At 39.5% G+C, this 27,465-nt stretch overlaps 1 protein-coding gene across 2 annotated transcripts; it reads left to right on the top strand.

The window, feature by feature from the left end:
- Positions 1–213: 213 nt before the first annotated feature.
- gsk3ba (glycogen synthase kinase 3 beta, genome duplicate a) lies at positions 214–27,465 on the top strand. Of its 2 annotated transcripts, none has more exons than XM_038308017.1 (9): positions 214–372; positions 8,451–8,561; positions 8,954–9,084; positions 10,858–10,964; positions 11,078–11,175; positions 11,261–11,356; positions 23,105–23,291; positions 23,832–23,930; positions 24,789–27,465. In XM_038308017.1, the coding sequence occupies exons 1-9, from the start codon at positions 307–309 to the stop codon at positions 24,857–24,859; spliced, it is 966 nt and encodes a 321-aa protein (XP_038163945.1). In that variant the 5' UTR covers positions 214–306; the 3' UTR covers positions 24,860–27,465. The 2 variants fall into 2 exon arrangements, with proteins under 2 accessions (XP_038163945.1, XP_038163944.1); XM_038308016.1 differs by having other exon boundaries at positions 11,261–11,368.

Below are 27,465 nucleotides of genomic sequence, written 5' to 3'. Positions count from 1 at the left end.
ATCAAGTAAGATCTTTTTGTTGAACCTCTTTTCTTTAGAACTTTTTATGCCCCTGTTAGTAACTTTAGCTGAACTAAACCACATGGCTCTCATGCTTCAACTCCTGAGCTATAGTTTTCCTAAATTTTCAACTCTACTGCAAGTGAAATGTAATGGTTTAAAGGGCTAAACTGTGTTTCTTGTTAGAATATAAAACTGCAGATTTACTCAAAGATGTTTTAAATCTAAACATGGCTGATACTTCGACCTAACTTATCTTTATCTTGATGTTTCTTGTTTCATTTGCAGAATCGTGAGCTGCAGATCATGAGGAAGCTGGACCACTGCAACATAGTCCGCCTGCGTTACTTCTTCTACTCCAGTGGGGACAAGGTCAGTTTAAGAGATATATTGTGTATCAATAATTCCAACGCAACCACTATAGTAGGTGGAGCTTCTTTGCTGTTATTGAGCTATTCTTGAAAATAAAATAAACCAGAAAATGTATATTTTTAGGAATTCTTAAAAGTTTGTCCAAACTGATTTTATTTTTTGAATGATCAAACCAGTCCTAAGCCTGACTCCTGCCTTGCTTGATAAATTCAACATATTATACCATCTATCAGGAGAGGAAAGCCACCTCCTTTGTCTTGCTCTCTATTTCTGTCAGGCTTTGGGGGGGTATTCTGGGGACTGAAAGACTGGAAGGTATCATTCAGCTGACTGACAAACAGGCCCACAGAGGTCTGTGTGTCAAATATAGACACACATGGACTTGGCACACATGCTGCAGGGACTATACCCATGACACAGCAGTTAGGAATGCTGCTCTGCAGCACACCTACTGAGGGTAAAGGAAAGCTCTTGAGGATTATTGGGTGGTAGGTTGGGGCTGAGGATTGGTGGGGACAAAGCTTATTTAGAGATGATTGTGTGAGGTGGTGGGACATAACTTTGGAAGGGTTGTTGGTTAATTATAGACTTACTCAAGCTGTCCCCTCTATCCCTTAAGCTCCACTTCAGTTTTCCCTCATACCTCATGTGCCCGCTGACCTCTGGGAGTACATGGCTAATAATTTATTTGTAGAGGCTGTTGTGTCAGAAACGAATCCCCTCCATCCTAAAATTATAGTTTTACTGTAACATAAGAAATGTTTTCATTCCATCTCAATTTGATTTCTCACTTTCATCCATTTACATTTCTTTCTGCTGTGTTGCCTTTTTCTGCTCTCATTTATTACTCCCCCTTTTTTCTCTCCTCATCAAATCACTGGGCTAATTATGGCGACTGGCACCGTGTTGTTGGTATGGGGACCTACCACCCATAGAGCCTACAGTGGGGAGAAATATGGGAGGGAGGGCTAGTGAAGTGGGGAAAAGTTAGTCACAGCTCAGAGCAGAGATGGAAACTTCCAGACAGGCTGATGGATGGATAGATGGGCTCTTTATTGAGAAGACCCTGAGAAGAAATGACAAGAGGTGTAGGTGTTGTATGAATGGTGAAGTGAGAGCTCATGCTGGACGCATCTTTCAGAGAGGCAAGTGTCAGACATGCAGCTACAGCTGCCACAGCTGTCATTATGTGCACAGGTAGTCTTATGCAATTGCTGACATGTGGCGGGCCCGAGGCACATGGTGTGCTTCAGCTTTTACACTTTAACCTCTTGTATAATACTATTTAAACTGAAGGCCATTGTTCCAAACAGCGTGGGCTGTAAGCAAATAGTTAGTTGACTTTTACCTCTTGAGAATAAGACTTTTCAAAGCAGCATTGAAGTAGAGCAGTCACTTCACTTTATCTGCTTCACAGAAATCATTTCAGTATACCTAAGAGTGAAGAGCAGCTTACAGTCACACATCTCTGTTCCCTAATGTACAAAAGTACTTAATAAAAGCATGTTTTAGGTAGAAATAAGCAGATTTTTATATTTGTATGAATACATTAAGTTCAAAATCTTAGATTAAAGGGAACTTTGCTAGTGAAACATTTCTCCCACTCTCACCGTTTCTGAATGGTGCTTCATCTCATCCCAAAATATGTGTAACTGTGGCAGAATTATGAATAAAATAATATGTTAAATTGCAGGTAAACATATTTTTGTATTAAACAGTACGATTCAGCACAGTTTTACCCCATTATCACCAATAATACAAACAGTGTAATTGTCCTGATGTGATATGGACATTAAATATTGATCTGATATCAGCAAAAAACCCTAATATCAGAAGATATCGGCCAGCATCTAAAAGCTCTGATATTAGCAGTTTATATATTAAAGGTTGTATTATCCATAATTTAATAATATGGGTGAGTTGTTCTCTTTTTGTTGTAATGTTAGTATCACATCTGATATCATATCCCTAGTTTAAACACAAAAGGTTGGCACCACTAAATAATTGGGAACAGTTTTATTTTTTTAAGAATCTGCCTTTTTCTCCAAAATCTTAAAAAAGTCCTATTCCTGACATTCTTATGATAGGTATGTCTGAGACAAAAGAATAGGGCTTTTCTGCAGTTTTCTGTTAATTTTTCAACACTCAGTTATAGAAATATTTGCACATTTGCAAACCTGTTAACATACCTCAGAGTTACAGTGTACTCTATGTTTAACTGGTTTGAATAGATACATATGTGGATGAAGTAAGCAACTGTTACATAAAGGAGATGTTAAAAAATTATGATTACGATGAACTAGGGATCCACCAATACCAGATTTCTCCAACAGACATAAAAGTACAAATACTGACAGTTTAGAACTTACCAATATAAAGTACTGAAATGAACACTAAATAAAGCTTAGTTATGACAAAGGCTGTGTCCTAACATTCACCCTAACCCTTAAATCCCTAAATCAGAGCAAGTCGACTTTATAGTGAACTCGGTTAACTGACCGTTCGGACAGATGATCACTACTTTTCGCTCCCTGTTGGTCACTTAACTCTGCCTCCCTGGGTCGTGCATGCGCCATTTTTGTTTGTCGTCGCTCTCAATACCCGGCAGCGGGTCACTGTCACAACAAATCCAATGATGCTTTTTGAGGAGAGCTCTCTCAAAGTAGTGTGGAATATATCTGCTTGTCTATTTACAAGGGATGATCACTACTTTTCAAGGTGCATTGTGGGCAATTTCAAGTCAACCACATTTTCATCCCATAGACATCCTGATACTCTTTTAAAATAACATACCCACTATATAGGGCCCTATTTAGTGATTGGGGTGGACGTTTGGACACAGCCAAAGAGTTCTGATCATATAGCTTAAACATTATTGGATTTTTTTCAACAAGCATCCAAAATCTCAGATATTTCAATGCTCATAGACTCTGTTTCTGTAACACATTGGTTAATACTATGAGTTAGTTGTTCTCGTATATCTTTTTAACTTTTGTTCTCTGACTTGGTAATATTACTTGATTAAGCCTTTTCTAGCATTCTACAGAAATAAAAGCATGCATGAATCGTGGTAATGTCGTTAACGGGTCAATAACGGACAATTATCAAAGTTGTAATATTGTTAACCTATCGTAAATGGAAAAGCTGAATCTGGACATCCCTAGCGACCCCCTCACTGCTGATATAACCCATTAACAGTCTGGTTGCTTCAACTCGCGCTGTAGTTTAGGGTAGCAGCTACTCCCGTTGCCACTGCTACTGCCGCTGTTTCTTCTTGTTGAGTCTTGCCTCGATTTTATGCTGCATTACAGCCACTTACCTCATCTAATGGCATTTTGAGGGAGAATGATGTTTGTATCCATTTTTTAGTAACTGAGCACATTAACAGATACAACTACATCTCGTATTAATCCTGGGATCAGTGCATCTATATCATTTTGCTTTATTTAACTGTGGAAGTTGGGGGACTACTTCTGTTGTTTCCTTCTGCATTCAGTGGAGATCAAAAAAATAAGAAAAAAAAAGCTCCGAAAAGTCAATCTCACACAAAATCCAGAATAAATGAATCTCTTATTGCTCTTTGTCTTAAGCAGCCCAGCTGCATTACTGCCTTCTGCTTGCCTCTGTATGGAGGGGAATTTAGATTTTTCATTTGATGAACAATAAAATGGCAGTTTTAAAACACAGCCATACCGGAATATGCTTTAATTACATTCTATAGCAGCCAACACAGTTAATACCATGTTTTACTGTATTAATCATTTAATCCTGTAGCTGTTTCATCCCTACTCCAAGAAGAAATGAAGCTGAAGAAAATCAAAACAAATGTATGTGAATAGCAGTGTGGAACATCTAAGCATAGAATATATAAACTCCCCTATAGTCTAGCTGCTTTGGCGTCTGAATGTTCCAATTCCTCCTAATCTAACGCCATTTTGCCCATCGCTAATTTTTCAGCCTTTTAGAAGACCTGACACATTTTCAGATCGGATTATCAGCTATGCAATTATTTTTAGCTCATCAGGATGGTGCAGTATTTTACATAAATATGTTTACTAAAGCACCAAACTCAAAACGTTTGAGTCATAAAGAGCCTGAGTCATGATAACAATGTGCTTATTTCATACCAATTTAGATTTGCCGTCTCCTAGAAAAATACATTTATAGAATATCACTGCAATTATTGGAGTAAAATAAAAATAGATGCATGAAACTTAACAGCTCTTTTCCAAGAGTATTTTTGATAAGGAAGAGAACATAAGGAGGTAATGATAGTAGTTGGTTGTTTATGATTTCATCTTGCAAGGAAACACAAATAAACAGATCAGCTCTGAGCCAGTAGTAAAATGTATGGGATGTACAGAATGGGCCAGGTCTAACTTTCAGGAGAAACAACACCATTTTTTTTTTATCGATTTCCTTTCCTTTCAAATATGCCAAAAAGTATCAATACTTTCTCTGCAATAATAATAAAATGAGCTGTTATTTAGCATTGCAGCGAACACATCTTTGTTTAATGCATGAATTTCTATTTGTTTGTTTCAGAGCATTTTGGCTATCTTAAGTTATATGCCTAAAGATTTGCAGGTTTCTCAGATTCTCTGTCTGATTTGAGACAAGAACTCAAATTCTTCAGTACTCAAATGTTCAAATTACCTGCTGTTAAAAAAAACCAAAACAGAAAATAGCCATATTGTGGTTTAAAATGAAGGGTGATGCCATCAAGTTTATCCCCTCCCAGCCAGTACGTGGCAAACTCCATTCAGCCCTTGTAATAAAAAGTTCATTTTTCAGCTCTATAACAGAGCCACAAGGATCTGGTAATGCTGAGCTCTTGCATTCCTGTTGTTGCAGAATTCTTTTGTGTAAGCTAATTACTTATAATAAGACATACTATATATCTTTTACAATAAAATTAAACTTTTATTCTGCAAAATTCTACAATTATTATTATTATTTTTTATAGTTATTTTATAGAAACTGTTGTAGCCATCACCGATGAGATTAAGTCTACCATGGCTTTCGATGAATTTGGGGTTTATTATAAATTTAGTCATTTCCACAAACACTTCAATGTGTGAAATAGGTAAACCTGCACCTTTCAGATTATCAGACCCTAAGACACCTTCACCGTCATTCAACAGATTTTCTTTTTTATCAATCACTCCAAACAACTTAATTTTGATCAAAGAATGCCTTAAAATCAAGCTTGCACATTTTAATCTTTCTCTAAAGCAGCGGTTTTCTAAACTTGGCCCTCTGGAACTGCTATCCTACATGTTTTAGGAGTCTCTGTTTTAGCACACCTGAATCAAATTTTTGCATTACCTCGTTAGCGGCTACTAAGGCCAGGCAGTTCCAATTTTATTCAAATCAGGTGTGTAGAGGCAGAAACACAGGTCCAAAATATATTTTGAAAACCACAGCTCTATGCTGTGGCCTTCAGAAAGCCACGTTCATCCCTCAGCTCTTAGTCTAGAAACCCACGCAGATGTTAATGCACAGAGCAGCACTTCCTTAGGTTAATCAGTGAGGTCCAGCAAAGCTGGTAGAGGTGGAGAAGGATTAACTTTTAGACATATAGAGACAGATTAAATGCCGTGTGAGACATACTGTGTCTTTTCCACTAAGCCACATTGGAAGCTTCTATATTAGAATGTGACAAAGTGCCGATTCACTCCTCATCAGTCCTTCTGTCTGTCCTCATAATCTCACCTTCATTATTAACATGTACTGCCCTGCTCATTTATCTAATGGATTTGCGTATGCTTCCTAAAAGCTGACCTATAGAATACGTGAGAGCTTATGACATGAAGCACAAACCACACCTGCTTAAACAGGCTGTTCAAACTGTTCATCATAAGACACACAGATTCCACCCAGGATTCAGCAAATTGGAACTAGATATTTTTGTTTCATTTCACCCAGTTGTTCAGGTGGATGTGTTGTAATTTAGCTAGAAAATGGTACAAGGAGCCAATCCAGATTCTGCATGGCAATCCCTCTGGGAAGAAGCCAAGGAAGTAGCTTTGCAGTGAGGCAGGAAGTGAGTCATCGCTGTTGCTAGGCTAAATATAGCATTGATTGCGCTAGCAGGAGGCGGAACATGCTCCCCAGCCGTCACAAATGCTATCAATGGGGGAATGGCTGCAGACTGGCATGCATGGCTCGGGAAGAGAAAAACTCACTTCCAAGAAGTGAAAATGACTGTAGAATAATGTGTGTATTTAGTAAACGGTTGTCTTTTCTGTATCTGACTGTAGTAGTGATTCCCTTGAGCCAGGCAGATCACATCTTTCTATCTATGTAGAGGAAGTTAGCTCCCCTCAGATCATTGTGTTATAGGAGGTATTTTCTGGTTCTTTAAGGCATTCCTTAAGGATTTCCCCATGTTATTTTTTTCTGTAGTTCTCTACCTGCAGAATGTTGCTGCAGTTAAACAAGCCAAGATGCTCAGATTTCCCAGCAGTATTGATAATAGTTTGACAGCACAATCGTCAAACTGGTGCAATCTTGATTTCTGTTCCAACAATCATTTAAAATGCTGGAATTTATATAAAAAATAAACAGTTTAGCTGGTCACAATCTGCTTCTCTATCACCTCCAGGATTCATATGAAGATACAGAATAATAAGCAAGGATATATAAAACACCTATGGGTTGTTTGTAAACAAAACCTCTACATTGACATTCACAATGAAACGACTTTGACTAGGACCATATTGCTGACTGCATCTCTGCAGAGTTTAACTCTTACAGCCAGGTTAAAACATCATCTAGACTAAAACATATTCTCTGATTATTATGTTTGAGGTAAATTACTTAATTTATTTTCCTTTAGTTTTTCCTTATATGCGAGTCTGAATATTGTAGCATCACATAATTTTTTTCTAAGGTCTGGTTTCACCAAGTTTAATCCCTTTATTTACAGCCCCTTGTCTATTTCTCCCTATAACATTTTCTTTTAACTACAAAGCAGCAGTAAAGAGAAGTCTTGAAATTCAATGCCAGCACCTTGTTTAACCTGCTTTTTGTAATGTGTTCCTGTTACCACAAGGTGGCAGTAATGTAGATTACCCTGCAAAAACTGCAGCATTGCACTTAAATATATATTTATTTGCATTCTTTTAATACAGTTAATGAGTAATATTTGGTACCAACCTTTTCAAATTTTATAGTATTTTGGCAAAAAAATAAAATAAAATGTCCTTACCCACATTAAATGTTATGCTTTATAAAAATGTAATAAACCAATTTAAGTTATTTCAATCAAAATAATTAAGTAATTGTTAGTGCAAAATATACATTATAGAGTGGGAATCTTTCCTGAAGACCATATTCTATGTAGTCTATATTATTTTCCTAAGCTATGAGTTATTACTAAGTGATTTTCTAACTTCAGATGAATTTTTACAATTATTGACCCACATAATTGATTAATTTGAGCAAGAGAGGACATTTATGTCGCAGCAGCACCCTGAGCTGACAGAAGTTACCACAGATCCTGGCCAGAGGCTGTTGTTTGTATATAGGGCAGACTGATGTGTTCCTTTCAGAGCTGTTAATACATAGAATACTATGAAAGACAGAGACAATGAAGGCGATGGAGACCCCTGCTGTCCTGTTACCAACTGTTACATTTCAGGCTAAATCATGATTTGCAGTCGTCATTTAAAAGTCTCCATCTATTGTCTGGTGGCTTAATTTTGTCCACATCAGGTTGCACATGGAGGCGAAAGGAAGTCCTGGGTGGAGAACTCCTCATATACACACACACACACACCCTGCAAACCAACACTTGCTTCTTTCAAACCAGGAAACAAGGCAACGATATCATTGTCCATGGCCACTGTTAAAGCCGAGGATGTTGTGACGCACCATTTCCTGCCCTCCGGGACGATACAATGGATTCCCATTAAGCTTCTGAAAATGTGTTACGTCAGCTTGTAAATGGCAGTACAGATCATTTTAACAGGCTTCCAGTATGCGCCTCAATTTGATCTTATGTTTATATTGGTATTTAATATTTGCTTTACTAGTTTCAACCAAGGTTTCCCTGTTTTTCTTCTGTTCAATAGAAAGACGAGGTGTACTTGAATCTGGTTCTGGACTATGTTCCTGAGACGGTCTACAGAGTGGCCAGACACTACAGCCGAGCCAAACAAACGCTGCCCATGGTTTATGTTAAGGTAAATCAAACAGAGTTTGTGTTTTCATGATTATTATGACAAGAAGAGAAGCTTCTTCTTCTTGGATCCTAAATCTCAGATGTTCTTTTTTTGACCTGTTCCAGTGTCATTCAATAATCTAATAATAAACATTTGTTTATTATTTGTTAACCCTTTTAGGCAAAAATGATTTCATTTCCTGTGAAATGATCCAAATCAGTTAATTTGAACAGACTAGACAGCTGTAACCTCTCAAATGATGAAATGTGTCTCGTTCATCTCTGCAAAGCGCAGTTAAAAGTGTGCTTTAAAAAAAATGACAGGATGATAAAATGAACTGAGAGAAAAACCTCCCTATGGCAGGTGTCTGCTTGTTGTGCAGTTGTAACCCATCTCTGTCTTCCTCCCTGTAGCTGTACATGTACCAGTTGTTCAGGAGCCTGGCTTACATCCATTCGTTTGGGATTTGCCATCGGGACATCAAGCCCCAGAATCTGCTGCTGGACCCAGAGACGGCTGTGCTGAAGCTCTGCGACTTTGGCAGGTGAGACACACAGAGCATTTTGTTGTCTCCTTAAAAAACATAAATATAGATCAAAATATTTTCTCTGTTCCGTTTTGCATCTTTCATGCGATTTTCTTTCTGTTTGCTAAAAGCGAAAAGAATTCCTGGTCAATTATACATCAGAAAATCTAACTTCTAATCTTCCTTTTACTTCATCAATTCCAAAAAAGTAAAAAAAATCAACAATCAAACAAGAATCCACTGGACATTTTACTTCCCATCCAGGAAGCTTTCTCAATTAAAAATGTCAGGAATAGCGCTGCGTTTGAGGCTTTATTGAGTGGGCCAAAACAAAGTCTTGTTTTTGGTTAGAAACATTTAATTCAGTTTATTTATATGACGCCAATTCACAACACAAGTTATCTCAAGGCACTTTACAGTTCAACCAGATCATACAGTCAAATTGATTCAAACATGCAAATTGATCCTGACGACCGTTTTCGCCCCACTGGAATGGGGGTCGTTTGGGTTCTTTGTTAGTCTTTATACCGGACACCTATCTATGTCTCTGCAAGGGGGTCGTTAGAGGGAATTGTTGGCCTGGCTGAAGAGGCGAGGTGCTCTGTCCCCCTGTAATGTGGTGGGGGCTGCGATGATAGCGAGAAGGAATCAACTCTATGGCAGGTTTTTGAAAGCTGAAATCTGAGTCCACACCCTCCGTTTAGGTTTTCTTAACATAGATGGCTTCCTTCAAGCCCCTCTTCCTTCATCAATCTTTCCCTAACTTGTATGCATAAGAACAGCTTCTTTTAATAACAGTTTCATCACGACTTTCACGCTGGACCTGATTGCTGCTCATCTGCGTATGTTAAACTATAGAGACAGTGTGAAGGTTTAAATTGATCTGCCTGTTTTATGCCACTGAGTCGGCATTGGAGTCAGTCACAGAACCATATTGGCATTAAAGTGTGAAGTGGGGGGGTCGATGGTTGCAGCACGCCGCTCTAATCAACAATGATGTTGTCACTCATCTGAACACGCAGTGCAGACTCCCCCTCTGCAAGTGCTGGGCTCTGATCGAATTGTCCGTGTCAATTTAATTTCTAAAGCATTTTGTTAACACGCAGAAGCTTCACAAAAATGCCTTATGTTATACTTAAATAATTTATGCTGAACTCTGTTAGAATGAGCTGTACTGAATAAATGGTTATAAAGTCATTGGAAAAAGACCCATTAGTAACAGTCTAGCTGTCAAGCTTGGTTTGAGTCGTGTGCCTGGAGAAGTGGTTCACATCAGAGGAAAAAAGTTTAAAAACGTAAAATGTAGCTGCAGACAGTTTGTTAAAGGTTTTCCATCTAGTTTTAGTTCATTATGTTAAATGCTTATTAAATCTGTGTAGAAACATTTTTTTGCTGTTCTGTCATACATGGATGTTTCATATCATCAACATGAAACAGACAACAGAGATAACCAGACAAAACATGAAATTAATTATATAAATCAGAAAGCCCATTTTCTTTTTGACCCTGGATTCTTGGACTTGTAAAGTATTATTATTTCTGTGACGTTAAAAAGTAAAATAAGGATATTATAATTGGAAAAGGTTTGGGCTTTTAGTAAGATGTAACGCTATTAAGAGCTATTTTAGTGCTAAACCTTTGTTATTCTTTGCTTCTTACTGCAGGATTCTCCACAACAGGGGGCAGATGTATCTAACTATATAAAACCAGATCTCAGTGGTTTCATGTTCTTTGTTTTCCAAAAGAGAAAGTAGTGATGCTAATGGTTTAGTGTTTTTGTTCTATCTGCAGTGCGAAGCAGCTCGTCCGTGGAGAGCCCAATGTGTCCTATATCTGCTCTCGCTACTATCGGGCCCCAGAGCTCATCTTCGGAGCCACTGACTACACCTCCAGCATAGGTAGGAGTACCCCTGCTGTCACAGACGGCATCAGGGATCGTAGCATGACCCATCTAGAGTGTGCTGTGGTGTCTGACCCGTTGTTTTTCTTGTTGTTGATGCTCCTTCTCCAGATGTGTGGTCAGCTGGGTGTGTACTGGCAGAGCTGCTGTTAGGACAGCCCATCTTCCCTGGTGACAGTGGGGTGGATCAGCTTGTGGAAATTATAAAGGTAAGAGGCAGGCTGATATACCAAAAGGCTTGTTACGTTATAGATTTCAGGTCATTGAGGTTAACACCTCCCCATTTCTGCTCAGGTTCTTGGTACTCCGACCAGAGAACAAATCCGTGAGATGAACCCCAACTACACTGAGTTCAAATTCCCCCAGATTAAGGCCCACCCTTGGACTAAGGTGAGTCAGCAGGTACAGCAGCACTTTTACTTCTACGTTCTACTGCTGCCATATCCCATATATTTGTTATGCCATCCTAACAATCATCCATCTACCCATCAAAGTTGCATGATAATATTATCAGCTCTTCTATGAGCTGTCTGGACTTCACTCATTTTTTTATTCTGTTATTGGTACTAATCTTGTGTTTTTGTAGTTGCATGTTTAACATTGTTATATATCTGATTGTGTGACACCAATTGGCCATTTAATTAGGTACACATTTCTGGTTGTGGGTTGGATCCTTCTTTTTGGCTACATTAATGATATAAGGTTTTATGCAGATTTCTTGTCTGCACATCCATGATTAAAAACTGCGCCCAGTCTGACACAGTTCACATGGTTCTAATGGATTTAGAGCTGGTGACTATCGAGGCCATAAGAGCTCAGTGTAGCGCTGGGTTGAAATGATATGATCTCTCTGACATGGTGAAATATTCAGCTGGAAGAAGCCATCACAGAGGGTTGTCGTTAAAGGGGTGGGTACTTTGATAACCTGCTGGGTTTTAGATTGTGCTTGTTTTATACTAATGTACCTAAAGCGTGGCAAGGAAATATGCCACACATTACCAGCCCGACTCATTGACAAACAGCTGGATGGATGTTTGCTTTAATTTCCTTTTTTCCAAATTTGGACCCTACCATCTGATTGTTTCGGGTGAATATATTACTCTTTCATCAAGACAACATTTTTTAATAATAGTAATTTAACTTAATGGATCTCACAATGGAGAAATTAACTCTCTGAATTTAACCCATCCCCTTGGAGAGCCGTGGGCTGCCATTGTGCGGTGCCAGGGGAGCAGTGTGGGGTTAAGGGTCTTGCTCAGGGACCCAAAGTGCAGGCTGGGAATCGATCCAGGTACTTGCAGCCTTCCAAGAGCACAAGCCAACCACTCTAGACCAACATTCCCTAATATTCTTTTTATCTTAGTGTCCAGTTTATGCAGCTTCAGTTTCCCTTTGCTCTCAGGAGCAGCGACTAGATGTGGCCCTCTGCTCCTTTAGCCCATCTGCTTCAAGGTTCCATGTGATGTCTGCACTTATAACATGATTATTTTAGCATTCGTTGAATTTCTTCCCTGAAACTATACTGCCAGTTATTCCTTGAAATCAGTAAACCATTTTTGCCCAAACAGGTGTCACATTATCTGTGAAAATCCCAGCAGGTCAGCAGATTTTAAAAAACCTCCATCAGGCTGCCTGACAACACGAACCATGCCACATGGATATCTAATTCACTAAGTTGCCTAAGTTGTACCTAATAAAATGGCCAATGAATGTTTTTGCTTTTATATTAGGTCTGCTTTCTTGCTCATTTTTTTTAGCTGTTTTGGGAAATCAGTAGCTTTTATATTAGCTGAGTGCAAAAAGTCTTAAATCATTCTTAATGCCTTAGCATAGCAGTTTCAATGAGGTACACTCTATAAAGGTTAAGTGTTTTTCACATTTCTTTCCTCAGACTTTCTAAGGCTACATTCACACTGCAGGCCTTAATGCTAAATTCTTATTTTTTTGGGAAATTATGGTTTTGTGTGGTCGTTAACATTTCCAAATATATGTGACTTGTATGCAGGCTTACAGCTAGCAATGTGTACGACCGAAAATGTAACGGCCTTTATTAAGAAAGGACAAATTATATGCCCTGTTTTCCCCCTGGAAATGTCGCCCAAACGTGAAAAATGTTCACAAGCAGCTGGAGTTGGAAAAATGAAACTTTTGCAGCTCGACGCGCCACATCAACCAATCAGAGAAGCTGATCTGTGAGCTGACAGGGAGAGAGACAGCGCTGTGATGCAAAGTGCTGTGATCACTCCTCTGAAACAGTTTATTAACGCCTAAATTAAATTAAAATGTGAAACCTGTTGGCAAAATACTTTCACTTTTATTATTCTGGTGCTTGCAGTTTGTACGACATACCGGAAAAACACTTATATCTACTTCCAGCCGCCACGTAGGTTTGTAACAAAAATAAAAAGTTAGCTGCCTTCCACCTCCAGATAAAGGAAATGGCTGTTCAGAGACTCTACATTTCAAAAAGATGTCATACATCAAGCTGTATATTCCTAGCTAAAGGCCTGCTTGTATGTGATCTTCTGTGTGAACTGCATTTATGCAGCCCAACATTCCCTCGTGCAGCAGTAGACGAAGCAATGACGTCACACATACACATACGGATCTTATCATGCATTGTACTGCTTGAGTGATCTAGTGATCTTTCATTTCTTTTCCGACCGGAGCCAGCACATTAACAAAGCAATCTTTTCAAGAAGATCAAAAAGAAAGACTGCTCTCGGCATTGTCGTCCGCCAATAGTTTTTCTTTCTGCTTCTGAGTTGCAAGACAGAGAATAGGGTCCTTTGTTGAGTATTAATGATGAGCAGGTCAGATGAATGCGACACAGGTAATATTTGAATAGATCAGATGCGTATCGAATTCAGGACCACATTTTAAACATTCGCATTTTAAAAACTGGGCTGTCATAAAAATATCAGATACAGGTTGCGTATGGGTAAAAAAATTGGATTTTGGTCACTTCAGGCTACAGTACGATCATTAAATATTATTTAAAACTAACAAGGTTCTGCTGTTTAAAGACCTCTTATATAGTAGATATTTAGGTAAACGATGATGCATCTCTCAGCCATTGTGTCAGATTTTTTTGTTCTCTGTCAATAATGGCTCTGTGATAAGTTTCAGAATTGGTTAAGATTTAATACTGGTTTCCTTGAACTAGAAAATCTGGAAAAGTGTGACGTTTGGTCTTTCTCATTTTAAAGTCTGGATAAATATGGGAATCAGAAAACCTAGCATAGAACAAAGCATCTTAGTTTCTCGATTTATACTATTCCAATTGAAATAGTTGATCATGTCAATTGATACAGGTATTACTTACATAAAAATGATGGGAAACCCAAATTTTTCTGTACTATACCACAGTAGCAGACAGAGTTAATGTGCCATAGAATGTAAATTATTAAGGTCTTCTATATACACTTTTCTTAAGTCCCTGTCACACCATGGCGATTTAGCCCATGTATGCCTGATATACAAAAAATCTGGCAAAAACACTGGCATATGTTGCACAAGTTATTGGCCAGTTTTGTTGAAGTTATTAGCAAGCTGAAACACACTGGCACACGTCGACAAACGGTAAATACGTCTTGACCTATGCCAGCGTATGCTCATACGTGGGCCATAAATGATCTGATCGTTAAAATACTTTAAGTGTAAGTTACCGTATTTTCACGACCATAAGGCGCACCGGACTAAAAGGCGCACTCTCAGTTATGTGTCCCATTTCTGTATTTAACACACACATAAGGCGCACCGGACTATAGGGCGCGTTTTTTATATACAGGTACATGTCCTCTCAGGTGGATTTTCCCACTTAAAAACATATTAAAACTACTTTATTCCCACTGATCACAGCAAATACAGCTGCAAGGTGTATTTATTACAAAGTATTATTCAAACCTGGGAGCTGGCCATGAGAGACACATCGCTGATGACACAGGGCTGTGATTACTCCTCTGATACAATTTATTGACGCATAAATTAACTTAAAACATAGGCAAGTTTTCAGGTAGAAAAATAGAGCAGGAGCAAAACTGAGTATGATTGTGCTTTATTCATGTATTTATTACAAAGTATTAATCAAACCCATCAAAGTCATCATCCTCTGTTTCTGAATTAAACAGCTGCGCTAAATCCGACATGCCAGTTTCCCCTTCTTCTTCGTTTATTGACGCATAAATTAACTTAAAACATAGGCAGGATATTAATCTGGATGAGCTGACTGCAATGATTAAATTTTCAGGTGGACTTTCTCACTTAAAAAGATTTAGATGAAAAAACACCTGCCGAGGTGAGTCCGGATGCGCCGCGGCCCAGAGCCTGCTGTTGAATTAAGTTTTCAGGTAGAAAAATAGAGCGGGAGCAAAACTGAGTATGATTGTGCTTTATTCAAGTATTTATTACAAAGTATTAATCAAACCCATCAAAGTCCTCATCCTCTGTTTCTGAATTAAACAGCTGCGCTAAATCAGACATGCCAGTTTCCCCTTCTGCGCTGTCAGAGTCACTTTCCGTGCAGCGCGGCTCCTCAGAAATAATGCCGGCTTTTGCGAAAGCTTGAACAACAGAGCCAGCAGACACGTTAGTCCAAGCATCTACAATCCATCCGCAATCGGTGGCGTAACTTGCCCGGCGCTGCCTTCCATTTATCATGAAACTGTGGTCTCAGTCTGTCATCCATCGCTCCCCCGCCGCTCGCAGCCTTACTTTGAACGGGCGCGTCACACCGATGTCGAGCGGTGGAAGTTCCTTTGTCAGACCCCCGGGATAACGGCGAGCACAGCGTTCATTTGATTCACCTTTTTTTCACATCGGCTGTGAGATGGGCACGCAGCGATGGTGATGCGCGGAAAAAAAAACACCTAGTCTTCTCACATACACCTGCCTCAGCCATGCATCTATCCAGCCTTTTTCATCTAATATCATATGTCATCAGAGCGCTGTCTGTCTCGCTGTCAGCTCCCAGATCTGCTTCTCTGATTGGTTGATGCGGCGCGTCCAGCAGCAAAACTTCAATTTTTCCATCTTGAGCAGCAGCAGCGCGTTGGCGGCGCTTCAGATGCTTAAACGCTCCCGACGTGCTGCACCAAAACGCGCTGCAGGACCTTTTGCTGCACCTATACGCGCGTCAACCATTGACTTTGCATGTAAACTCGCTGCTTCTGCTGCACCTGCTGGGTCCGGTTCACACCGATGTCGAGCGGTTGAACAGCAAGCACAGCATTCATTTGTTTCCCCATGTTTTTCACATCAGCTGTGAGATGGGCATGCATGGAGTTACATATTAACAGCGATGGTGAGGGGTGGAAAAAAAAAACACCTGGTCTCCTTACATTCAGCCACTCTTTCATCATCTCCTCAATGAGGTGGTCTCAAAAGTCGCAGTTACAACACACATAGGGCGCACCGCACCATAGGGCGCACCGCACATTTTGAGGGAAAAAAAAGACGTTTAAGTGCGCCTTATGGTCGTGAAAATACGGTACTCCTAAGTTGTACCGTCTAGCTTATCCAAAACCTATGAGTAACTTGTGCTTAACTTATCAAGAACTTATGTCCAACGCATATCAACATATTTGACGTGTTCCAGATGACCGCTGAACTTACAGCTGCTGTATGATGGTGTATTGGCAGTGTTTCTGTATAAAATGGGGTTCACAGGAGGGAACTGTCAGTTCTCTTCCAGACTTCAACTGCAAACCTTCTTTCTTTCTTTCTTGGTAAACAGCAGTTAGGTTAATACCGTAATAAAATAATTATTTTTATGCAGGCCGGGCGCCTCAGGGCGCATTGCTGCCCCCCTCAGGACACTGGCTTCATGGGCATTACGCTGCCATGCTTTATGCATATAAGTTAGGCTGTCGTTGGACATAAGTTCTGGACTTGTTATGAGTGCTCTATGTATACGCCCAAAATTGAAAAGATACATAGAAAGTTCAGCGTATGCTAGCGTTTTAGGAGATTCTAGGACATCAGGCATACGCTGTCTAAAGGCTGGTTTATGCTAAGAAACCAGGTTGTCTGCGTGTGTCGCAGTTAATTCAAATATGCCCCCGCCCCTTCCACAACACTCTGCTGCACCTCCATTGTAGGTAACTGCAGACAGTACCGCAGACAGGAGGCCTCTGATTGGTCAAATCTACATCCGCTCTACTCTATGCGTATTTCCTGTTTGGTATCTTACCAGCTTGTTTTGTTTGACTCGTGAAGATGGACCAGCTAGAGGAGCGAGGTGCACGAGAACGCTGGGACCCTTTTTCCTCCTGGACCCCTGCTCTTTATCGCCCTCATGTCCCTCCCTTGTGTTTTCCCAATTCCTCACCGCCTCGGCTGTATGTAGACTTACAGCTAGTTGGTGTTTGACCCTCTTGCGTTGTGGTGTTAAATAACATGGCACAGACCACGCTTCGAAATTGGGCATAAATCAAAAATATTTGCAACAAGCTCACTGTGTGACACTGCTGCGGGAGAATAACCAGCCCTTATCATCAAGGTGTGACATGGGCTTTATAGTCTATATTTCATAGTTAAACAAAACCTTCGCTGGTTCCTATTTCTAGATAAAGTAGGGCCACCATTAAGCAAAATGAGATTAAGTCTTTAAAATATAGAACGAAGATAAACAATTGTTTACATTGAAAAAAAAGTTTATCCACATCATCTTTTTTCTACCGTATTTTCACGACCATAAGGCGCACCGTACTAAAAGGCGCACTCTCAGTTATGTGTCCCATTTCTGTATTTAACACACACATAAGGCGCACCGGACTATAGGGCGCATTTTTTATATACAGGTACATGTCCTCTACTACCTTTAAATAGCTCTACTGCGTATTTAAAAATACAGCGGGGGCAAAACTGAGTATGATTGTGCTTTATTCATGTATTTATTACAAAGTATTAATCAAACATGGGAGCTGGCCATGAGACAGACACATCGCAGATGACACAGCGCTATGATTACTCCTAAATTAACTTAAAATCCTAAAACCTGCCGACGGAATATGTTCGCTTTTATTGCCGGTATCCTGGTGCCTGCAGTTTAAATTATTTAGATGAAAAACACCTGCCAGCCGCCGCGGTGAGGCTGCTGTTGAATGGATTTCTGCTGTCGGTGCACCGCTGGTATGTGGGGTCTGAGCGCCTCCGACAGAAATAGATAATCTGGATGAACTGACTGCAATTATGAAGTTTTCAGGTGGACTTTCTCACTTAAAAACATATTAAAACTACTTTATTCCCACTGATCACAGCAAATATAGCGGCAAGATTTAGATTATTTAGATGAAAAAACACCTGCCAGCCACCGCGCTGAAGAGGAGGAGGAGACGCGGCCCAGAGGCTGCTGTTGAATTAAGCTTTCAGGTAGAAAAATAGAGCGGGAGCAAAACTGAGTATGATTGTGCTTTATTAATGTATTTATTACAAAGTATTAATCAAACCCATCAAAGTCATCATCCTCTGTTTCTGAATTAAACAGCTGCGCTAAATCAGACATGCCAATTTCCCCTTCTTCGCTGTCAGAGTCACTTTCCGTGCAGCGCGGCTCCTCAGAAATAATGCCGGCTTTTGCGAAAGCTTGAACAACAGAGCCAGCAGACACAGTCCATCTACAATCCATCCGCAAACGGTGGCGTAACTTGCCCGGCGCTGCCTTCCACTTATCCTGAAACTCTGGTCTCTGTCGGTCATCCATCGCTCCCAAGCCGCTCGCAGCCTTACTTTGAACGGCCGCTTCACACCGATGTCGAGCGGTTGAAGTTCCTTTGTCAGACCCCCGGGATAACGGCGAGCACAGCATCCATTTGATTCACCTTTTTTTTTTCACATCGGCTGTGAGATGGGCACGCAGCGATGGTGATGCGTGGAAAAAAGCACCTGGTCTCCTCACATACACCTGCCTTTCATCATCTCCTCATTCATCCAGCCTTTTTCATTTGCGTTAATATCATATGTCATCAGAGCGCTGTGTCTGTCTCGCTGTCAGCTCCCAGATCAGCTTCTCTGATTGGTTGATGCGGCGCGTCCAGCAGCAAAACTTCAATTTTTCCATCTCGAGCAGCAGCAGCCCGTTGGCAGATACTTAAACGCTCCCGAGGCGCTGCGGCTGCAGCTCAAAACGTGCTGCGGGACCTTTTGCTGCGCCTATACGCGCGTCAACCATTGACTTTGCATGTAAACTCGCTGCTTCTGCTGCACCTGCTGGGTCCGGTTCACACCGATGTCGAGTGGTTGAACAGCGAGCACAGCGTTAATTTGTTTCCCCATGTTTTTCACATCAGCTGTGAGATGGGCACGCATGGAGTTACATATTAACAGCGATGGTGATGAGTGGAAAAAAAACACCTGGTCTCCTTCCATTCAGCAACTCTTTCATCATCTCCTCAATGAGGTGGTCTCAAAAGTCGCAGTTACAACACACATAAGGCGCACCGCACCATAGGGCGCACCGCACATTTTGAGGGAAAAAAAAGACGTTTAAGTGCGCCTTATAGTCGTGAAAATACGGTACTTGTAAATGATTCCAAACATAAACCTCACATAATTTTTCCCTCTGCTGATTAGTCCTAGCTAAGGCTCTTTTAAGGTGGATTTCTGCTTCTTCTCATAAAACAACCCCAGTCTTAACAATGTCTCTTAGCTTTTCAAAAACATTGTCTTATAAACATTTAATCTCCTGATCAGTTCACCATACATGCTTATTTACAAAGGTTATGGTTTTTCTACCCTTAAAACTTAGTTTTCCTAAACTAATGAGGCATAAGTTAAAATCTAACAGGATGTGATTCCTAAATGACATTGGAATAAACTGCTGTTTTTTTTTTTTTTTTTATTATTATTATTCAGATCAGAATTATTATATCTCCATTGGGTTATATACTTTTACAGAACAAATGACATGATTGATTAAAAAGATCATTGCTCATCAGCTCTGTCCATACAGAGAGACTGAGACCAAAACCATCCATAAAATGTCTTTGTTTTTTAAGAGATGTGCTGTTTCTATTAGTTATCTTTATATTTTTTGTATTATGTATTTATATTTTTTAAAGTGTGTTACTGATAAAAACCTGGACTATTTAGTTGGTAAAGTTGATTTAAAAATGAAAACAGTGAGACACCAAAAAAACTTACTTCAAACAGTTGGATATTAACCCTGTAAAGAAATAATATATCAGAGTGACATCCCTTCTACATAGGAAAAATATCTCTCAAAATGTTCAGAAAAATTACTTTGCTAACAATAAGTCTGAAAATAAAAAACATTTGAAGACTCAGGAAAATTGATTTAATCGATGATTAAATGCTTTATGCACTAAGAATTTTATGTTAATTGAAATATGTGTCCAGTCTTAATAATTTTGATCCGTTTATGTACTGTCCTTTGAACAAGAAAAACACTCGTGAAGCTTAAAATAAGAGCTTCCTTTTAGCTTGAGGTTTTTTGTATTTAGTATTATTAGCCACTAAAAGCAGGTGGCGATAGAGAGGTTTGGACATAGGTGGGTGAAGTTGTTTGGAACAGCAGCTTCTTCACAGAGCTGGTTTCCATGCATATGTCTAGGTTGCAACAATGTGGTTAGATGTAGCTTGATGAATGAACAATTCAATAAATGTGTCCAATAATTTGTTGTACCATTACATATAGCTAAATCAAAATACCATAGATATCTAATAACTGATTTAAAAAATTATTCATAAAGTGAGGTCTCAGTTTTATTCTTTAGCTGTTATATTTTATCTCAGTGTTATTTTGGATTTTAATCTCTTTTATGATTTATTCACTTGTATAATTTTCCTTAGCACTTCTATTTTTGTATTCAATCTAGAGCTGCACTTATAAGTTATTATAGTTATAAACTGATCTATCCATTATCTATTTTGTTAATAATCTAAAAAGATCCAAATAGTAATTTAACAATTCATTTATAAATATACACATATACATGTTGTCCTCTTTACCATTTGCTATTTATTTTGTTTATTTAGAAATGCTAATTTAATTAAAGTATTGCTTTTAAATGTATGGATTGTTCCAAAAAAAAAAATCAACAGATCAACCAATAAATCAAATAATTGATTAGTGCTGACCTATTTTTGATTAGTAGTTCACTTTGAAAAATTTAATGGCGATTTTCATTAACCTCAAATTTTTTATGATCTCCGTGTAAATATGTTTGAAGCTTATATTCTTTTAAAATAAAAAAGGTTTAATGGAAAATCTTTTGAGGGGAAAAAAAACATTATGAAAGTTATACATTAGAACAGAAGATGCATATATGTTTGAGAATTGAAACAAAAAGAAAAAATATTTTTTTTACTTACCTTGTTTGTAAATTATATGAGAATAGTTATAACAAATAACAAACTAAATGGAATAAAAATAATTTACATCTTAATTCATTTTAGAGAGGAATGCATGCATTTAATGTAGGGATGTTTGCCCCAAATTAAGTGAAGTTTAGGATTCTCTAGTTTTAAATGTAAGAAAGTGAGAAAAGCTGATTCTGGATTAGAGCTGGAGGATATAGCCTCAAATTAATATCACGATAAATTGGGCAGTTTTACCCCGTTAACAATAAATGCACTATAAATTCTCCATCTCCTTCATTAGAGATAAATGCATGTGCAGGAAATGCAACTGATCTATTTATAATTTATTTATAAAATAAATCACATGACATATTACTTTTATTTTAATACAAAAATTTTGCTCACATTCAGGTTTAAACATTCAACAATATCTCATTGAACAGGAGAAAAAATGTTTCCTCGCTTGTGAAAATTTTTGTGCAAAGGTAATGGAGCCTTTTGCACATCTTTGAACTCAACAGCGTGGCTGTGCTGTAGGTTAGATGTCTTACTTTGGTTAGTCTTGACAGTTTTCAGGCAAACATTTTCTCTTCTTTTGCTAAACATCTATGGCGTAATTTTTGCGACACCGAACTGAGCGTGCAGTGAGAACAATATGCATCGTTTAAACCCGCACACCCTCGCTCCAAACTGGTCTGCCATGTGTTCAACTCTAAAAACGCGCTCTTGACTTCTTCTCTGTGCACTCAGCTTATTCTCTGCTCTTGCTTGGCTCCATAGGATTAACTTGTGTAGGCTGAGTTTGAATTCATGGGCTGTGTCCCCTGAAAGCCAGATGTGTTGGCCGATTACGTCATAGCGAGTGGCGTAGGAGTGTTCGGACTGAAAAACTCCTCGTTACGTGGCCGACAAATGCGTCCCTCTTTTTGCCCGATTTGAATGAAGGATCAGGTGTACCCTACATAGCCTTTGATATCCCATGATTCATTGCCAGTCCAAGCAAGCCTGCTGCTCCCTGCTCAGAGGAAAACGGTACTTGGCGCTAAACAGTGGTGAATATTGGAAGTGCAGTTTAATATAATACAAGTATGGGAATAGTTCCATCTGAAATGAATGAAAATAGTTGTTTTAAATGGTTATTTAGTCAGATATGTGGTGATAATGTTTAGTTTATTTAAATATTTTTATCCGTAAATGGGTTTCTCTGATATTTAAAGTCGCAGGGCAGTCATGTTTATTATCCAATCATTCTGGCTTAAACATGTATATAAATGTACTCTTTATAAGACTATATTGTCCCAAAATTTAGAAAAATGTCTTGATTTCTAAAATCAAACACATCCGTAGTTTCTTCTACAGCTGTGTTAGACGCTTCACTGGGCTCATCCTCTTTATTTACGCTTCTGAGTGGAGTCACGTGATTGTATACATGCTGCAGTGTCTTAAAGGGGAGGGAAACACCAGCTGCAAGCGCACACAGGCAAAACGGCTGAATTACGTTTATTTCTTTTAATGACATGGGAATATTGTCGCCGTTTATCATGGTGAATGACGATAGCGCTAAAAATCCACTTTATCTCCCAGGATATGAATTTCTACCCAAAATAAAGTGAAGCAACCTTGTTTCAGCGCCCTTTGTTGTCAACATACCATCAACATGCAAGCTATGCTTTAGAATGCGAAGCCTTCCTAAAATATTACCAAACAGTTTCAAATTTCCTCTTTCAGCATTACCGTCTTCGTGCTCCCAGATGTGTTAAATCCATGAATATGATGAACAATCTTAACACGTTGCTGCTGTCTCCCACCGTTGTTCAGGTCTTCCGACCTCGTACGCCTCCAGAGGCCATCGCCCTCTGCTCTCGCCTGCTGGAGTACACGCCCACGGCGCGCCTCACCCCTCTAGAGGCCTGTGCACACTCCTTCTTTGATGAGCTGCGTGACCCCAACATCAAGCTGCCTAACGGGAGAGAGAAGCCCTCACTCTTCAACTTCACCACCCAGGGTATGTTCTAACTAATATGCTAATAATCTGAAGGCATAGAACTAACCCTTTCAGATTTATATATATATATAATTTTTGTTCAAATCATCCAGACAGAACATGGTTAAAAGATTTTTTAATCTAAGGAAATTTAGCAGATTTTATTAAAACACTGACATCCAGAATTCTATCCTCCTGGATGAGCATGTGGACAGATGTTTGCATTGTCTTAAGTCTGTAGCAATCCATCCAGCTGTTATAAGTCCATATTTCTTTGTAATACTGTTTTGTACAAACGTCTGCTTTTTTATTTATCTCCTTTGATATAAAAACCTCACACCCTATAAGGTTTTCCTATGCTTTGAAGATTATTTTTCTTGCTCATTTCTTCTTCCATGCGTATCTAATCCTGTATCAAAATTTTGGAATTAACCAGTGTTTTCTGTTTTTTTATGGGTGCTGCTTCAGAAAGTGTTGCTCTTTAACACCTCTGAGTGTCTCCATTGTTGAGAAAAGCTGTGCTGCAGCATGACCTTATACCTTCTGTTCATTATCTTTCAGAGCTCTCTAGTAATCCCTCACTGGCCTCCATACTCATCCCTGCCCACGCCCGCAGCCAGGCTGTAGCCGCAACACCAACCAACGCGTCTGCCAACACAGGTCAGAGCCACGCTTTGTTCTTTTTTCCTTTTTATTTACCGCTTAGAAGGACTTATTTATGGCTTATTGTTGTTTGAGGGGTGGGAGTCATTTGTGGAGTTTAAAAGCAGTTTAATGTTCATCAGATTTTAAAATGACGTGAATCTATTAGCTTCTGTTTTTGCGTTGAATTACTGAATTCATTTAACTTTTAGATTAAGTCCTAAATTATTGGTATGCATCTATTAGCTAAGTAGATCTTAACTATGAAGGAATTGGACAGATGTTTACTATGTTTTGATCCTTTGTTATAGCCTCTGGCTATTCTTTATATTTAAATTGTTGGCCTCAGTATATTTCAGAATTAGTGCCTAAAAATAGCATCTATTCGTGACAATTTAAAAAGTCAGGGTACTGCTATGGTGTGGAAGTGGAGCGCATGACCCAGTCTCAGGTTCCTGTCCACATACTTTCAGACAAAATAACAAAATAAAAACCATTAGAGCCTAAAAAACTATCTCTTAAAAAACTATTTAAAAAGTCAACTAGAGGATCAGTTCATTGTTTATTCAAATATTATGTTTTTTAGCTATTAAACTAAGGCTGTTTTATTTTAATTTTATATGGTGCCATATTTGTAAGGAAAATTGCATCTGAGTATTTATCAGCAGAGTTTAGTTCACCTCACAGCAATGTGTGACCAAGCTGGTGAGCGTCATTAGGAAGAATCAGTTGCAGAAAAAGGTTTTGAGTTTTGGCAAAGAGGAATAGGTTGGGTTTTTATTGAAATAAGTAAGATACATTTCCCAATTTATTTATTTATTTATTTTGTTTTCTATCTCTTTATGTCCACTAACATCCCTTTCTTCCTGCACACAGATGGCAGCAGCACAGAGCGGGGTCCCAGCACCACCACCGCCTCCGCCTCGGCTTCCAACTCCACTTCCTGAGCCCACAGACCTCACTTGTCCCCCGCCCCGGTCTCAGCCCCGGCCCACAGCCTCTCCATTGCGCCCCCTGGCCAGGGGGTGAGCTGCCATCAGCTCTGCTCCTGGCAGCGGTGCAGCGACGCTAAAGCGGGCCCGGGGCTCAACAGCGACACAACAGCCCTGAGACATGACCACACAAACCCAAGCCCCCCTGACCTTCCTCTCTGCTCCCCAGCTGTCTGAACTCTCCGTGCTCTTTAACAGTGAAATGTAAGGGCAGAAGCGTTGATGACTACAAGTATACTGTACAGGTATACTTGCACAGTTAGCCTCCTTATATTTGTAAGAGGACAATCTGTGGAAAAAAAAAAAAGAAGCCCTTTGCTGTTCCCCTCAGCCCCTCCTCGACTGTCCCTACCTCTCTGTATCGTACCACATCTCTGAATCCTCCTCCCCCTCCTCTGGTTCCTCCTGTAGTGCATGACCCGAGTACAGTAGGATCAGCCACAGAGGGGGGGGGGGGGTGCCCTGCCCTTTCATCTCCGCAGACAAGGCATGAGGCTCACGCACGTGTATTACACACATTCAGACACACCCACATCCTCGCACACCTTGATGCATGATGATGATGTCCGTTAGAAAAAGCTCAGCAGATCGGATGATTTCCTTCTCTTGGATTAGTTTTTAATTGGTTAGCTTGTTTTTATTTTATTTTTACTTTGGATTCCCAGGCAGTGTTTTCTGGTGGAGGTGTGCAACGGGTGTGACGTGTATCTGCCCCTGTGTGCTTGTATAATATATACATACAGTACAAACAAGCATACACCCAGTTTATATATGACTTTTCTTTCTGTACAAAAAGTATATATAGATATATGTATAATAACTACAATGGTTCAGAAATCATTTATGTTGAGCTCATATCTGGCAGTGTAGTGGCAATATTTGCTGCTGCCTATGACAGATGTAGATGCGGTGACGTTTTGTTTGTTTTCTCTGTTCTTGCTGGAAGAGTCCAGCAGGAGGTTCTGTCCTCCTTCTAGTGTTAAAGGCTGATTTCGGAGCACCTGCGTTGCTCCTTTTTGCCTTGGACTCAGTAACAGTGTAACAGAGCAGCGTCTCGACAAAACTGTTCACCTCCTGCGTGCATCCGCCTCCTCCTTCCAGATGATCACGTTTAGTTCATTTATTTTTTTGTCTGTCAGTGAGCGGCGGCGCTCTGTACAGTGTTAGCCACCCTTCATCCTTACATTACAGTGCACAGAGAGCTGCTCGGTACAGTTTTTACCTACCAAGAACATTCACTACAATTAAAATAAGAAAAGAAGAAAAAAAAACTGAATTTGTATATACATTATAAATGCTCGTCACCAAAACTCTGACTTGTATGTCTTGTATCTTATGTTATGATTTTTTTTTTTTTTTGTCTCCCATGTTGTGTTTAAGGTATGTATATATGCTGACCCATGTACTGTTTATGAGCAAAAACAAAAGAGTTGGGAAAGAAAAAAGAAATAAAAAAAAACAGGGCAGAACTGATATTGTTTATGGATATTGTTAGATGACGACGATGATCAGCTTTATCCAGCCATATGTTCAACCTTACCTGTACAGTACAGTAGATATCAGCTGTATTATTGTAACAAGAACTAGTCATGTATAGTGTAACTATAGTTTGGAGTGCCTTTGCTTTCATACACCTTCGCCTTGTCTCCTCCATCACCCCCTCCCTTGGTGTTGTGACCCTCCCCTGGGTGCTGTTGAGCCTCTACCTCCTCATTTACTCCCATTTGTCATCAAAAACACTTCATGCATCATAAGACGTTAATTGTAAGGATTTATTTTTTCCTCAGCTGAAAATACATTATAGACAGGTGTTTATTTTGATGTTTTATCCGAGGCACACATGGACTGATGAGGCAGCGGGAGGCCCTGTTTACTGTACATATAGACTACAGTAGAGACTCCATATCGCCATCAGTGTTGGTTCTGTTACCAAAGCCAAACGTTGACAAAGTGATGAGCCATCCTCAGAGGCAATAACTCTTCGTTTTGATTTGTCCTCCCTGTTGTGACATTTCTGTGTCCTGTTTCTCATCTCTGGGCTGCATATCTTGAAATGTAAAGATGGGGGAGGGGTAAAAATTCAGTAGCACCTAAGGGGGGGTCGAGTCATGTAGCCTTTCTCCTCATCGTCTGCTTGCTGTAATTTTTGCAATCATGGACGTGTTGCTTCCCTCCACCTGAAGGTTTGACCACTTGACCCCCAACCCTGAACACCCAGTTGAATAAAAACAAAATGGTAACCAAAAAGAGAAAAGCAAGTATATTTACTAGTATCGTACGTCATACTAGCATATATACTGGTCCTATACCTACTGGGTTTAATGGGGTTAAAGAGACACAAAAGTAAAAAATACTACAAATACATCCTGTATAACAGTAATGCTACTTGAATGCCTCTGTTTGTGACTGAAGTGTTTTATTTTTTTGTTTTGTTTTCCTTTTGTTTCTGTGAAGGTATGCTTAATGTGCGCCTCTGTAAATATTCCCTCTGCGTGCTCCGAGGAATAGTTCCCTGGTACTGTAATTTGCAACAAATAAAGATTAGGATAGCCTGGAAATGA

Source organism: Cyprinodon tularosa, unplaced genomic scaffold (assembly GCF_016077235.1).
Source record: "Cyprinodon tularosa strain WSP-4 unplaced genomic scaffold, ASM1607723v1 ctg629, whole genome shotgun sequence".
Taxonomy (NCBI): domain Eukaryota; kingdom Metazoa; phylum Chordata; class Actinopteri; order Cyprinodontiformes; family Cyprinodontidae; genus Cyprinodon; species Cyprinodon tularosa.
Note: the sequence above shows the minus strand (reverse complement) of the source record. Positions and strands in the feature narration are given on the sequence as shown.